We start from the raw sequence: 16534 nt of genomic DNA, 5'->3' as shown, positions 1-16534 counted from the left end.
TTTACCAAACACTTGTTTTTTTACTATGCAGGCCAGAAGTTCTTTCAACTTACAATGAAATACACGCACAACAATATCTGGTCGATAATGAGAGGATTCCCGTGGCGCTAAGTTTTCACTGATCTCTGGCCAACGTGGATTGCATGTCATTGTTAAGAATAGAGAAGGTTTGCCAAACCTTTGAACAATGGACATTGCATCTAAATAGTTTTGATGCATATTACGGGGAGAACCAATGAAAGAAGAGGGAAGAATGACTTGACGCCCAACTCTCAAATTGTTTTCAGCTGCACGCTGGTGTATGTAATCAGCTACATTTAAATACATATCTGCACGCAAATTACTTTGATTGTGCCTTATAAAATTTAAGCGTGTGCCTTCAATTCGAACATACATATCCACAACCCACTGAAGATGCAGTTTTTGTGAACGATGCAATAAACTGAAAGTTTCTCTGATGGAAAGACGATAGGCAGCATACTGTCTCGTTGTTGTTTTGTTTCGTTGATTATTTGTAACAGTGTGCGAAATATTAATATGCCATCCAGGATCACCATGGGGAAACAGTAGCGGATAAGCCAATGGGTCTAACGATGAGTCTAAAACAGAAACTGTGCGAATGCCACCTGACTTTGACATCACCACCAGGTTTCGTTCCCCAGGAGGTACTCCATCTACGCATCTAAAGATTGCTGCAACATCTGTACTTGTGGCATCATTGTACCGTCGTTGATCAGACGACGCGTTGACAGTCATGTGCGTGCATATTTCCTTTTCATTTCCATCACTGGAATTCCTACAGAGATCACCCATTGTTTGAAAAGATTGGACATATGAGTTCACTCTGTTCAGATATACAGCTATTTCATGCATAATGTTCGCATCACATTTGATTGTTCACGCATTCTGTGTTCAACTGCTGTATCTACATCATAAAAGTAATTCTGAGAGTACTTTGGCTGACAACCTTCACTTGGTATAAGTGAACCAACACGATGGTAAAATGTGTCATGGATTTTAAAATGATACATTCCACCGGTTACACTTTCATCTAAGTGTGTCTCAGAACTTATTATGGCAAATGCAGAATTATAGGAGCGAATATTGTCCAAATAATTTTGGGATCGTTTCTTTGCAGTATGGTCTAAAGATGTTACACCAGTAATCAAATTCTCAAAATATTGTGAATGCGACAATAAAGGAAGATCAACCTTGAAGATCAAGAGACAGCAAATACCATATTCATTGCTACTTCCTGTCTTCTCTAACATAAAATGCTTAGCATGACAAAAGTTACAAATAAAAGTCATAGATCCAATAGTAAAGGGGTCACAATCGTCATGAACAGTTGTGGGGCTCAGTAGTTACAGACCATGTCAACCGTCATCTATGAAAAGGTACCCCGACATAGAGTCGAGTTAACATGTCTTATATACTAGTGAATTATAGTTGTAATTTTGTAGTGGTAGATACGCTACAGTACTCCCCCTCCAGAATTATAGCTATTGATAGAATTCGATGAATGGATGCCACTAGTAGATTCATTGCTGTTTTGTGCGAAGCCGGGAGAGCTGTATTAAGATCACCGTATTTCTTTTTAGTGCCGAATGTGAGAGGTGTATTAACTTCACGGTCGTAGTCGCTCCTATGTTGCCTTTAGCAGTCGAGTGTATGCAGGCCGACGTTGTGAGCTCGAGACTGAGTAGCAACAGTGCGAGGAGGTGGATAATGTTGCAGGCACAAGTAGCAAGTCAACTATTCAATGTGGACCCTCCAACGAAGTAGGCGTTACTGCCGATGTAGGCGTATCCAGATCAAAGTGGGCGTTTTTGCTAAGGTAGGCGTATATTCAATATCATCAAATACGGTATTGTATTTTTTGATGAGGCTATCAAGTTCAAAAGAAGATTTTAAAGTAGTTATACTAGGTAAATTGTCNTTATATACTAGTGAATTGTAGTTGTAATTTTGTAGTGGTAGATACGCTACAATTTCCTCCTCAGAATGGCAAAGGTATGGGAGAGGGAGAATACTGATAAATGTTAAGCAACATCACTCCAGGGAAACAGCAAGTGGTCAAAGCTAAAGAGAATTCTATTCGAGATATAAATTGTTCTGCAAGATTTCGTTTGTTCTGTGACGTACGTCACAGTTTTAGGCACTTTCTGCTTCTGGGGCGTAAATGGTATTGGTATGTGTAACATTTTAAATATATTTTAAGTAAACTAAGAAATATTGAGAAAAAGGAGAAAAAAAAACTTGTTTAAATTTTTTTCAAATCAAACTTTTTTTTTTTTTAACTCAAGAAATTTTCCAGAATTTTGACTTGGGCTCACAATCTCCCCTGAGTAGATTTACTGATTTAAGGACATAATAAATGCTGTCGAACTTAAGCTATGTTCTAGTATAGTTTATATTTCAAAAATTAGTTTAATTAGCTTATTACATATGTAAAAATAGTTTTTGTTTTAGGATATAAGAGAGAAAAAAAAACAGTGATCTTAAAAAGGTAGCTAAAGTTCTGTTTAATATAAATGGTAAATATTGAATAAGATAAGTAAATGAATTTTGCTTTTCTCTTATTTTGGTGATTAAAATTGTTATAAATATTTTTTCCTTTAATAATTATTTTAATATGTCATTGTGTAAACTTTTTTTTATAAATGACTGTTTTGTTTAAAGTTAATTATTTTCATTTTGTATGTCATTTTATTATTTTCTTTTTTTTATGAATAACCATTTAATTTTAAAATTGTTAAATTTCTGATAAAGTTATTAAAATAGTTTTTTTTAGATTTTGTTAATTATAATTTTAATGAATATATTAAGAGATTTTATTTGGATGAAAACCATTTTTTTTTATTTTAAGAATAAATATGGATTGCAAAAATTTTATTCATACGTATTCTAACTTTATTTTTATTATTATTTTCAGTCTTATTTTAATAAATATCTCTTTTTAAAAATAATAGTTATTAAAAAAATATATTACATTTATTTTCTATTTTTGTTTTTTAGTTGAATAAAAATTACAAATTTAAATTAACAATATCTGGGGAGAAATGAATGTCCTAGAAATGGATTTTTTTTAAAAAAGTTAACAGATTAAAAATCTTTTGATATTATGTTTGGATTTTTATGTTCTTACATTCAATATTAATGTATGGGGTGCCTAACCTTAAGTACTAATGCAGATGAAATATTTTTTTTAAAAAATTGAACGGTGAAACCACTAGGAAAGACCAGCTCTATATAACAACCACCTTTGTTTGCTACCACTTTTGGGAGGCTCAGAATTTTTTCCATAGACTTTCTGTTGAAGAAAGCCTTTAAGATATACCTTTAAAACCTCTGCACCAACTGCCGACAAAGTTAAATAAGGAAAAATGAGAAAGTAACAAAACAAATAAGTAGATTAACATGTATTCAAAATCTTAATCTTTGTGTGAGGCTTTTATTTAGAAAGCACTTTTTGATGATACAACCTCATGTTACAGTCAGGGTGCACTAGTGACAATGATTCACTTTTAGAGCTGAAAGTTAAATCAAGATAATTCAAGTTATTTCAATATTTTAGAAAAAGCAAGCATCTCAAATAAACAGACCTTTTATTTTCTTTTAAAGCTAACTAATTTTAATGATATAAAATTAAATTCTAGCTTAAACAAAACATAATTGTTTATTTATTTAAAATAGCTTTATCATTCATTATTGAAAAATTTGTTTAAACACGTAATTATATTAGTTGAAATTATTTTTATTGATGCTAAATTTTATTCATCGATCCGTCTTTTCGTGACGCCAACAGAATGGCATTTCCGCACCAACAAAGGGCCACTGATTAACATTAAAATCATTTGTGAAAAATCGTATACCTTTGATTACAATTTTAAAGTCAATAGAGTCTAAGAATGACCAACCTCCACCAACAACCATTTTATTATGGAACAGAAATTGGTCGCTGTGAAATATTTAAAATTTGATTCCTCCAGAACTATTGAATTGTTTTCATATTTTCCAGTTGAAATTTTATTCTTTAAAATGGTGAGAAAAAATTTCATACCTCTCCATTTAAAAAAATTTTTTAAAAATATTATTAAATATGATAATAACGACAATAAATATTCAAATCATTACTTTTTTTATCCCATTTCTCCAGAGCAGGTAAATTTAGCTGGGTTTTTTTTTTTAACAAAAAACTTGTCACTTAAATATAATAAGTTTTTAAAAGAACATTATGTATTTACCAATAAAGAAGATTCAAATATGTATTAGTGATAATGCGTTATTTAAACTTAATATAAAATACATATAACAAAATTATAGTAACTTTTTGGATTTATTTATATTTTTAAGCTTATACAACACTTTTTAATAATAAAAATATTTACGCAGTAAAACTTAAAGTTAATGACCACTAAATGAAAAAACCCAAAGGTCTCCGGGTTTTTTCAATAAAACCCAGGCGAGCTGGGTTTTTTCTAAAATAATTGGGTTTTTTCAAACCCAGGTTCTTGCAGAATGATTTTTCTTTTCGACAGAAATTTACATGTAAATATTTAAATTATGTATTTAGAAAACTTTTTGATCAATTTACAATGATAGTATCGTAAATGTTTGTTAATAGTATGTTAATGTTTCAGTTGTATTTTCGGCAGTTATTTATATCGATTTTCAAGTGGATTTTAAATATCCTGATACATTTCAAGCAATATAGAAAATTCGAATCGTGCATTTCAGTGTTTACTTTTAAATACAATAATTCTATTGAATTTTTGGCAGTTATTGCTATTTATTTTTTCGTAGTTTTTAAATCCGATGTTTTTTTTATACGATATTATTTGTTACAACAACCTAATCTCAAAACAAATCAGGCATTTGAGAAGTCCGATTTGCGTGGTTTCATCGTTGATCTTTTTTTCGGCAATTACTACCATGGATTTCATACTTTTTAGATATTTTATTTTTATTGTGATGATTATTCACAAATCGCGAGGAATAAATTTTGCTTCCCCCCCCCCCACAACAAAATGCAAGAATATAACCCATAATATTAGAATAAAAAATTATTACAAGTTCAATTATATAGTATGTTAGATTTTTTTTCTTCCGTAAACCTCTTTTTGTTATTTTAAATTATTAACATATCAGAGCTCGTTCTAGGCAGGGTAAACAGGGCACAGCACCCTGCTGCCCTTTTAGTCAAAAGAATCCACCCTGTTGCTTTTGAAGTAAATTAGTGCCCTGATGTAATAGACTCCATAACCTTTTTGCCCATGCTTTCCTCAACCCTTTATTTTTTCCCCAAACTCTACAATGGATTTCTTAAACTTTTGTTATTTTCAACTCTTTTTATTTAGTTTGTCCTTGCTCTCAATACATAGATTTATATGGGAAAGGAAAAATAGCCATCACACCCCCTTGTTGCACTAGTCTTTGAAAGTTTGCAGTTACTTCCACTATCATTAAATAATAATTATTATTAATGATTTTAATTTATAAATCATAACTACAGACACTTAAAAACATGCATTTATTATTTTATTAACATATGCATGCATTTTAAATAAATTACTAAGCTAACTAGCTCGATATATATGTTAATTTAGTAATAAAAATTAGTAATTAATATGATTTCTTTGCTACTGTTAGTAAAGTTGATAAAAACATTTTTCATTTACTAATTGACAATGTTTATTAATAGAATGTGTAAAGCCCATAGAAAGAAATTATTGCCTTTTTTAAAGTAATAATGCCCTTTTTTTAAACTTTTGCACCCTGCCCTTTTTCCTTCCTAGAATGAGCTCTGAACATATATGATTAAAACTGTCTTGCAGAAAGATATTCGTGCTACAGTTTTGTTGTAGATAGCTCAAAAAAATTCTGCCAGAGAGTTGTACTGTTGCATTTTTTCTTACATCTCTCTGATAATTTTTTGGGTTTAGTGTCTCCAGAAATTAATGTGTAAAAATTTTCTATAGAATTTAACTATTTATTGTGATGTCAGTAGAATGTAATTTTTGTTTAATGCAAATGTATGAATATTTTCAGACATTTATCAGAACATATTTCAGAGTTTTGTCATGTTAATACATTTAACAAGTTATCAAGGCATATATCTATCTCAGCAATATTTTTTACATAAAAATGTATTGCTATAAACTTAGAATGTATTAAAATAAGCACTCAACTATTCTTGGAACATATGTATTCAGAGTTGGCAAATTTTTGACAATCGACAGTTTTAACCATGGTTTTATCATCTGTCTTGTCAAAAAGCCCTTTTTGACAAGTGTCAATATCTCAAAATTTTAGTGTAAGGATAATTATTAGCTATTATAAATAAGAAGTATTTATAAATAAACATACATATAAAATTATAAATGATCAATGTTTAAATATTATTTTGATATTAAATTCTTTTTGACAATTACTGTCAGAAACCCAAATTTTTGTGTAGAAAATATTAAATAATAATTGAAAATGTGCAAAATTGAAATGTACGCAATCTGTCCGTTTGTTAATATATTTGAAATCAAAATACATATACAATCGGTATAATTATAAAAAAAATCACTCAACAGCCGTCTTAATCATTATATCTAAAATCATTTTCATTTAATCCCATTTTAACTACTTCTTTCCCTGAAGCATACACCTACCAAAAAAAGTTTTGAAGCCTTCTCTATAGGTTGTCCACAGTAAGAACTCCCCCCGCCACAATGTCTGAGACCATCTGCTGCTATGGAAACAAGAACAGCGCATTTCAGGGAGGGTAATTTCTCTTCACTCTAGGGCTAACACAATAAACTGAAGAGAAAAAAAAGATTCCCTTTCGTTCGCTGACCGGAGCCAAAACCTGCCCTAAACAGTGACCCCACACCCTTACTTGAAATAGTTAAACCTCGTTACCATAGTTACCACCACGGGTCCTGTTAAATGACTAGGGGAGTTCTCACTTTAGACAAACTATACTCCAATTTCTTTTTTCAGTTTTGTATGAATAAGACTGAAATTCCAAACTATTATTTTGATTGATGCTGAGCTGCGTAGTCTAGAGCAGTGTTCCCCAACCTTTTTATCACCCCTGACCTGTCAACGGACCTGTTGACTGCAGCCCGCTGTGGGGGGTGGCAATGATTGTTTATATTTTAGATTATTTTGATTCATTAATTTTAATTAAATTGTATTTAAACATGCCTTTAAAATAAAGTACAGTTACACCAAAAAAAGTGATTTAACACTTTAACTTACTAGAACGTTAAATCAATGAGAACCCTGAGCATGTTTCTTTGCAATTTGACGGTTTCATCTGGGGGTAATTTGAGACAATGATACATTACAAACATTAAAAAATTTATGTCACTACCTTCGGGGCCCCCTTTTTTTTAAATAAGTAAAATTTTAATAGAACACATATATTTTTAATTTGGGGTCTAAACCAAAGAATTTAAATTCAGTTTCAATGAAATGGGCAGCCCGTTACCATTCAATCCACGAACCGGGGGTTGGGGAACACTGGTCTGGAGTGTAGAATTACTAAAGCTATTATAGCACAATAAAATAACATGTAACTAAGAAATTTATTTTAATAATGCTGCTATAAAGGTAAACCCTTGAATTGATTGCTTGAAAAAATTAACTCATTTATGTTTTTTATAAATTGTAATTCATTAATCTGTGAACTAATTATACATTAATAAAATTAGCATTAGTTCATCAGTATTGAAAGTATTCATGTACGTATAAGCAGGAGTACAGAAAATCCTCAGATCCTTATATTTCCAATGAACAAAGTTTTTGTTGTTTTTTTTTATCTAAATTTCCCCAAATATTTTAGCTTTTTGTTTTTTTAAATAGATATATATATATATATACAGTCAAACCCTTTAGTGAACACTGCTAATTGTGAACTCCCAGATATAGTGAACAAAACGTTCAAACGCTTTGCTATACACATATGTTATTTTTTGTGGATATAGTGAACCAAAAAACAGAGGAAGTTGGATATTATGAACTTTTTTCTGTCTTCGACTGATTTTTTTCTTCATTTTCTGTTATTTTTCGAAATTTCTACATGTATTACATGTACTGATTTTTTAAGCCATCTATAGAGTGGAATTTAACGTAAGCATTTTTTCTTGTTTGATTCTTTTATCTCAATTTCTCATCCATAAATAAAGGCCATTCCTAAATTTTTTGTAAAATGTAACGCATTTTTTGTTACATACTTTTTTATAGTCTTTTTTGTATTTCATTTTATTGGTCATTTATTTAAATGTGTAATAAAAGGGAGGAATTCAGAACCATTAGTTAAAAAATTTTGTGGTATGTATATTGTGGACTCCCCGTTATAGTGTACCGAAATTTCGGTCCCTTGAAGGTTCACTATACTGTATTCGGAAAATAAAATTCAGATGGGGAAAAAATTCATTTGATTTTACACAATTCTTGAAAAAACGAGCATATGTGTTATAAAATAATAAAAATCAAAACATATTGAAATAGTAAAAATTAATTCAAATAAATTTTAAAGTCTCACTTATTAACTAAAAGAATTTAAACTAATAAATACACAAATTGACATGTGTTTTTTATAACAAGAAAAAGTTTTGCAAAGCGATACATTTTTTAACAAAAGATTTTGTAGAAATTTTCCCATGGCTGAGACTTGTTTGCTCTTTTAAACATATTCTGCTCACCTGAATATAATTAATAACAAATATTGAGGATCTATAAGAAAAGAAATTATACGTTGAGTTTAGACAGTTATTGGCGAACACTTTTATTTTATTTAATCTAAAAAATTTGCCTAAATTATAACACAAAAGAATTAAAATCAATATTTATATTAATAATAATTTACAACTCTTTGGTATTACCTGTTATATAAACCAAATAGTTATAATATGGATCTTGAAGTATGAAGATTACCATTAGAAAAACCATTTAATAGTTTCAATAATTTTTGCATCATTTTTTAAATATGATATACAATATAAATAATAAATATAGTAGTATATAATTCGAGTATTGTGCATGATTTAGCATCTAAAAAATGTCTCCAATGTTGAAAGAGAAATTTGCCCAGGATTTTTACAGATTTCGACAGTTTTTGACACTTTTCCGATAAGTTTTTGACGTCGAAAAACCAACCCTGGTTTCCAAATCTTTTAGTTTGGTGCCTCTTGAGTTTATGAAAGTATAATTGATTTGTTTCTAAAAACTTTTATTTATTTTTCAAGTGTAAAATTCGAGAATTCTGCCCCTTACCAAACTCCCTTATTTTATCTTCAAAATACTGAAGTCTCTAGACCAGTGTTTCCCAACGTGGGGCCCACGCCCACTGGGGGGCAATTTGATTGTTAAGGGGGCAATTCGAAAATGGACTCGACACGAGTTTAACCCTTTTGCTCCGGGCTATTTAAATGCAATGCTAGATTTCGGTGCCAAAATTGCAAAATGCTAGAATTCGGTGCAAAAATTCAAGTTCTTAAATAATTGCAGCTGATAAATATTATAAATTCTTTTGACAAGACCAGAATATCAGCTGGGTTTTTGGCGTCGTCAAGTTAACCTCCCTGCAGCAGACTCCGTGTGGACTTTCAAGCTTTAAGGAAAAATTTTGAAAAGAGAACAACAATAAAGTCTCTATTTACTGCTCATATTTCAACTCATAATCGTATTCTTGAGGCTAGTTATCAAATTTTTTTTATTCATCGCTAACTCTGGAAAAAATCATACTGCAGGAGAGAATTAAATAAAACCGTCGATACCAGCATCTCTTAAAACGGTTCTTGAAAAAGATGTAAAAGCTATGCCACTCAGTAACAATACTGTTAGCAGAAGAATAGACGAAATGAGCGAAGATATCGAAAAACAACGTGTTGAAAAGATGAAAACAAGGAAATTCTCAGTGCAAATGGATGAATCAACTTTGATAGACAGTGTGGCAGCAGTGGCGTACGCAGAATTTTTTGAAACTACTAAAAGAAATTCGAGTCTGTAATAAAGCACTATTATTTCCCTAATTTAGACAGCTAGACAATTTTGACTTTTTATTTGAACAACATTGTTCAGTTAAATTTCGATTTGATTTTTTAAGTTTAAGAACATAATGTAATATCTTCTGAAAAAAGTCCAAGTAACACTTTGAGGGCCACTTTCACATTCATCAGATTTTGTTATGCTAGAAACGTCTCCATAAAAAGGTGGCGCATTCTACCTGCCCTTGCGCTTTGAGTAAAAATATTGTCGCCTCATTTTTTTCAGGAAAAGAAGGAAAATGTAGTTGTAGTAGCCGAAACCAGGAACTTTAGATTACCATAACAACAAATTATTTTTAAGCTAAATTGATTTAAAATATTATTTGTCATTTATTCGAGTATTTTAAATTCGGTTTTGAAGGCCACTAATCTAGATATATTTAATATAATTTTTAAGATTAGTATACGCTTCAAAACTGAAGGTGACCTGCCCTTTTTTTTTAATTTTAGAGAGATCTCTGCAATTTCCTAGGGTTCTTCGTAGGAATGTAATGAATATGCGGCCACTATTCGATATTCGTCCCTTTTACCAAATATTCGGCTGAATGTTCGGCAAAGTATTTTTCAGAAAAGTTTTTTTGATAGATTTAAACAAAGAATAATCTAAAATCCAGTATTTTTTATTATTAAGAATAGTTTTTACATCTATTTAATAAGTTCTAAAACTTGCACACTGCTTGCAAAATGTGTTCTAGACGAAGACAAATGGAAAAGCGAAATTTGAAGTGTAAAAACTAGATTACTTTCTACTAAACCACGAGTTTTGTACTGCTGATTCTTTAAAACTATATTCAGACAAGTGCGTGTTTTTTTTTTCAGCGCTTCGCTTTAAGAATAACGAAAGTCGTTTTTGCAGTTTTTATAATAGCACAGCATTTAAAGGAGCGTCACTTTTCCCGACTTTTCGATAAGACAGATAACCGATAACCAACTGTGATTTTTAACATTTAATTTTAAGAACTAGGAATAAATTTTTTTAATTTTTTTTTTTCTGGTTTTTTATTTTTCCTTAACTTTTGTTCGGCGTTATTATATGGAAGCAATTTTTAAAGAGCGTTTCTAATGCGGACGTGTTTTTATGGCATTTTTCTAATAGCGCAGTATTTTTAAAAACGTTTCTGATAGATTGTTTCTTTTAACGTTTTATGAGTACTTTTTTTCGGAAAATATTATTTTGAGAACTAAAATTTTGTTGCAAGAATTAAGAGGCTTTCTATTCTCTTTCTTTTCATTTTCAACTTCAATACTTTAGTTTTATAGCTGTTAATCAATTTTTTTTATGTATATCTTAAATATTTTTTCATTAAAAATTGTCTTATAGCGTTTGCTTTTGTCATGACTATATATAAATATTGTGTGCGCAGTTTTTGTAGATTGTCCCTCCTAAATGCCCCAGTAAGGGCCTGAAAGGAAATTACAAAAAGAATGAAATTGAGAGAAGAATCCAAAAGAAAACTGCTTATAAAAAGTTTTATCGTCATTCAATGATCATTCATTTAACCATTAATAAGAAAGAATGAGGGTTGAAAAGAAACGATTGAGAGCCTTTACTTGGATGAGATAAACAGTGTATCAGGGCCGTCTTAATAGCAAGCCGGACCCCTGGGCACAAAAATATTTTGTGCGCCAATTATATGTCCAGGTTATCTGTGCACCTGGAAAGTTATGAATTTCGGTATTGAACAAAATTTGTCATGATATTGACTATTTAAAAAAAAAAATCATGGAAAGTCATTGATTTAGATCGCTGAAAAATCTAATTTTTAAAATGGAATTCCTCGCCCCCAATTTCATGGTGTTCCGAATATCTGAATTTGTAACAAAATCCCCACAATTATCTTTTAAACTTCTGTGTTTTCAGAATTTTTATTATTTTATTTTATCAATTTGAAATTCTTGCTGAAGCAAGCTAGCCATTGGAGAATTTTTTTAATTCCGAAATGAGAACAGAAAAATCAGGAGTATTTCTTTCCTTTCCAATGAACAAGAAAGGTATCTTTAGAATATAATTCTGCAGAAAAAAAAGAAACATTTATTTGCTTTTGTATTTTTTTCCAGCTATTTTATTGCTTCAACTCTTTCTTTACTCTGTTTTTTAAATTTAAAATCTATAAATATGAAGATGCAGAGTATCATATCAAATTAATGTTATTATAATACTTTTATAAATTTATTGTTGTGTTTTTGTCAGAGAAAATAGTAACTTCGTTAAGTCATGAAAAATTCTTGGAATTAGTCATTGATTTGAAAATCTAAAATGTACAGATACCTTGTTTGCCATGCTGTTTAAATCGAACTAAAAAAACTCACCTACATAAAATAAAGCATTTTTAAGATGTGCAATAATTTTGATAAACTTGCACATTTTTATCACCCTAAAAACTCAATGTTCATAATAAAATAAAGCATTTTTGAACTGTGAATAATTTAAAGAAAAAATGAGATGCGAACCAATTGCAAACCTCAAATAATAAAATAATTTTCAAGACCAAGAAGCTAATTAAAATAATTCAATTAAAAAAAAACATAAGGGTATAACAAAAAAAAATTCAAAAGGTATGAATTATTTCGTCACAGGGTTAGTCAGTTATAAAAACATTCCTCAACGCATATCTGACGTAACCCGTTTAAAAATTGCTGTCCCATAAAACTCTTTAATTCTCTTTCAATTATTACTTTATTTAACTAATTAAATACTAAACAGAGTGGATGGTGGTCAAGCATATCTAGAGAAACTAGTTGAGTACCTAAAAACTTCATTTTAACGTAGAAAATTAGATTTCGGTTGACTTTTTAAGTTTTTTTTTTGTGATAAACTATTCAAGTTATGGGTGTTTGCATCATAATCAATCACTGTAGACAAAAACAAAATGCACACTTTTAACACGAGAATATATTTAATTTAAAAAAAATATATATATAATGCAATGAAATGAGAACAGAAAAATCAGGAGTATTTTTAATACAATATATAAAATTCTGAAGGACACCCGAGTGCTTGGGGCAAACGGGCCCTGCCCGATGTTTCCATTCGTAAAGACGGTACTGTGGTGACAAATTAACATTTCTAAAGTTATTTGGAACCACGTGTTTATGGAGGGGAAAATAAGATGCAATTTTTTTTCAAAGGCAACAATTTTTTTATGCTCGAAAAAGTAATAAATCAAATATTGCATGCAACTTATTAAACTCAAGTTTATAGGGTCTCTGCTAATTTTCCATTTATTATGTTCGTTTTATATAAAGTTTATCTTAAAATATGTTGCAAGAATTTCTTATAAAATTTTCGTGAAAAACTATAATAAACGCATATAAACCACCGATTTTTTTTTTCCATCTGCTTTCTATAAAAAATTCGCGCAACACATATTTTTATAACCTTAATATAAAATGAGCTAAATACCCAGAAAATGAGTCGATTTTTATAATTTACTCGCAATGTTTTATTTGTTTTCGTGCTATTTTTTTTTTAAATTTATTTATTTTTTAAATTTTGAAAACATTTTTTTCAACATGTATTTAAAGAATAAACTCGAAGAAGATACAGGTTTCTTGTCTTTAATGTGTCTATAATAAAATATATATTAATTGGAGGTGTTCTGCATATTGTCCGTGACCTCGATATGTCAAGATACATTAACAGAGGATGACTGAATCAACGTTTATATCCTGTGCTATTAGTTTGAGATATTTTTCATGTCCATTTTGTTCAGCATTTGAGATGAAACAAAAATTTAATCTGTTAATATCTAAAACGTTTTCTGTTTCACAATTTTTTTAGAAGGGAAATTGAAATGAATGGAATAAGAATTAAAATTGGAAGTAAGTCCAATACAATGCATCTTAATCACAATTAACAAAATCAGGCATTTTTTTAAATTCAATTATACAAAACAATTTCTTATTTTCTCTTACTGCTTTGCAATACAAATTGTTTGATAAAAATCTTAACAGTGTAAATAAGTCTAAAACCTTGAAGCTGGAAATTTTAAATGTAATATTTTAAAAGTCAGTAGAACTTATCAGTACCGTCTTTACGCATGGACACACCCGGCCAGTGCCTGGGGGACCCAACCACTCAGAGGGCCCTTAAGAATCTTACTTTTTATAAATTGTGTTTAAAAAAAAAGCTAATTATAATCAACATTGCATTATAAATATATTTTTTAAATAAATATATTCTCGTGTTAAAAGTGTGAATTTTTTTGCCTTTAAATAGTGATTGATTTTCATTCATCAAACACCAATAATTTTAATAGTTTATCAACAAAACTTAAGAAGTCAACCGAAATCTAATTTTCTACGTTAAAATGAAGTTTTTAGGTACTCAACTCTTTAAGTCATAATGTCCCCTCATATTCTAGACCACCACCAACTCTATTAAGTATTTGTAATTAGTTAAATAAAGTAATAATTGAAAGAGTTTAAAATTACACAGCACTAGGGAACAGCAACTTTTAAACTGGTTATGTCAGATGTGCGTTGAAATATATGTTTTAATTACTGACTTTAATAATAGTTTGACGAAATAATTAATCTTTTCAATTTTTTTCACTTGTTACACATTTGTCATTTTTTTCATTTGTCAACATTTTCATATTGTATTGTTTATTTAATTTAATTATTTTAATTAGCTTCATGGTTATTAAATTTTTTTTATCCTTTAAGAATTGCACCTGATTAGTATCTCAATTGTTTTTTAAATTATGCATAGTTTAAAATTGCTTTATTTTATGGACATTGAGTGAGGTAAGTTGGTTAAAATTGTAATTAATATCTTAAAAATGCTTTATTTTATGTATGTGAAGTTTTTTAGTTCGATTTTAAACAGCGTGACATGTTATAGGGACCCAATACATTTCTGTGCCGGGGGGGGGGCCGTCTTAAATGGCAAATTTTTTGCCATTTAAGACGGCCCTGGAACCTATTTGACTTTTCACACTAAATCGGGGCTGTAGAGTTGTGAAAAGTTTGTTTGACTTCGGTTCTACGAGTTAAAAAAAAATGCAAGGAAATTTCAGTTTTATTTAAACTCAACTAATATTTTTAAATTATGTGAAGAAGAATATAACTCACAGTAGTATTAGAATAATTATTTAAATTATAACTTATCACAAACTTAATTTGTTCGCATATGAACAGATATAAATGAACAATTCTCAGTCGTCCCGCAGTGGACTGATCGTTAAGACACGGTTCTCAGCAGATCACCGAAGTCAAGCATCACTGGCTACGGTCAGTGTGCGGGTGGGTGACCACTTGGATCAGTCTGCGTAGGGACCGAGGGTGTGCGGTATGGGTCCTCGTTAAACTGTGCTACCGTAAAGTGCTCGACTTCGCGCAGGTCGTCGGGCTACCGAAGCAGGGGTGCCATCCCCTCCGCAGAGGATCAAAATTGTGATGGCATGTCTTCGGATCATCCTCCGGGATGTTTCCCAGACCGTCGCCAATAGCCCATTGTGCAGCTCTAGTGCGACGTAAATTAACAACAACAACAACAATTCTCAGTCTTTGTTTGACTTATTGACACTAGAACACAAAAATATTCTGAAACTATTAAAAAAATTCCAAACTAAGTTTGTGATATGAACCTAGGTTACAAAAAAAAAATTAAGATATGCTAATTATGTGTAATTTTCTACTTCATGAATATATATATATAGAGAGAGAGAGTTCAATTTGTTAGTTACGGATGTAGTATAATGTTATTTTGAATAAAATACTTTTAACTGTACTTAATTTGAGACTTTTATTTTACTTTTAAATAGAAATATTTTTGGTTCTTTTAAGGATATTTGTTTAGTTGTATTCTCTTGAAATTGGGTCATTGAAAACTAAATTTGATAGGCAAGAATTTGAAAGTCCTCCCGTTCTATTTACTGATGGATGGACTTTGAGATGGAACATTTCATCAATAAAATAAGAGTCTTATTTTCAATGTGTTGACGTTTATGCAAAATAAAGGTTGAAAAAAAAAAGTAATAGATCGATCTCGGAATTAATTCTTCAAATAATAGACTTGAAAGATAAGATAAAAACTTCAGTGGACGTGAATCAATTTCTCTTTCCACGTCACTTGTCTCTTTTTCTTTTGCTTGCTGGGCGTTTTTGTGGTGATTCAGGTAAGAAGGCCGCTCCTTTTCCGTTCTCATATTGCAATGCCTCTGTTTTGTAGGAGCAATTTTTTTCTTTTTCTTTCTAACTTTCATGTAATTTAACAGGGATAGTCATCATGAAAATGTTATTTATAAAAGGCTCAAAAAACCTCGAACACAAAAAGAAAAGCGTTTCTGTCTGTTTAGATAAGAATAAAATAATTATGTCATGAATCTGAGATATTAACATAGCACTGTATTTGGTCAAACACTTACCTGTTATTAAATCTTAGTTTATCGGAAACTCTTTCGCCCTTATGTAAACGGAATTTGATGATAATGCTATATAAATGTTTTTTTTTTCTTTCTCTTAAGCTCGAAACATATTTTTTC

The 16534-nt window shown here is 30.1% G+C and overlaps 2 protein-coding genes across 8 annotated transcripts in view; one reads left to right on the top strand and one right to left on the bottom strand.

Annotated features, from left to right (window-relative positions):
* LOC139424843 (uncharacterized) lies at window positions 1-1343 on the bottom strand (the record flags this gene model as incomplete). The annotated part of the gene is given in 1 exon segment (XM_071185498.1): window positions 1-1343. A coding segment is annotated over 1 exon segment (873 nt), but the record flags the coding sequence as incomplete, so codon positions are not given.
* The window catches only part of LOC107456785 (putative fatty acyl-CoA reductase CG5065), a 61431-nt gene that overhangs the window by 1988 nt on the left and 42909 nt on the right, over window positions 1-16534 (top strand). For 2 of the 7 annotated variants that reach the window (XM_071185585.1, XM_071185584.1), the window contains exon 1: window positions 2082-2191. The exons of 3 other annotated variants lie outside the window; for them this stretch is intronic. The gene's annotated coding sequence lies outside the window, so the exon portion shown is untranslated. Of the gene's footprint in view, window positions 1-2081; window positions 2192-16008; window positions 16169-16534 lie in introns of those variants that run through there. 2 more of the 7 variants (XM_043051092.2, XM_043051089.2) reach the window with 1 other exon arrangement.

The sequence above is a fragment of the Parasteatoda tepidariorum genome, chromosome 9, assembly GCF_043381705.1.
Source record: "Parasteatoda tepidariorum isolate YZ-2023 chromosome 9, CAS_Ptep_4.0, whole genome shotgun sequence".
Lineage (NCBI taxonomy): Eukaryota > Metazoa > Arthropoda > Arachnida > Araneae > Theridiidae > Parasteatoda > Parasteatoda tepidariorum.
This window is presented reverse-complemented; position numbering and strand designations above follow the sequence as displayed.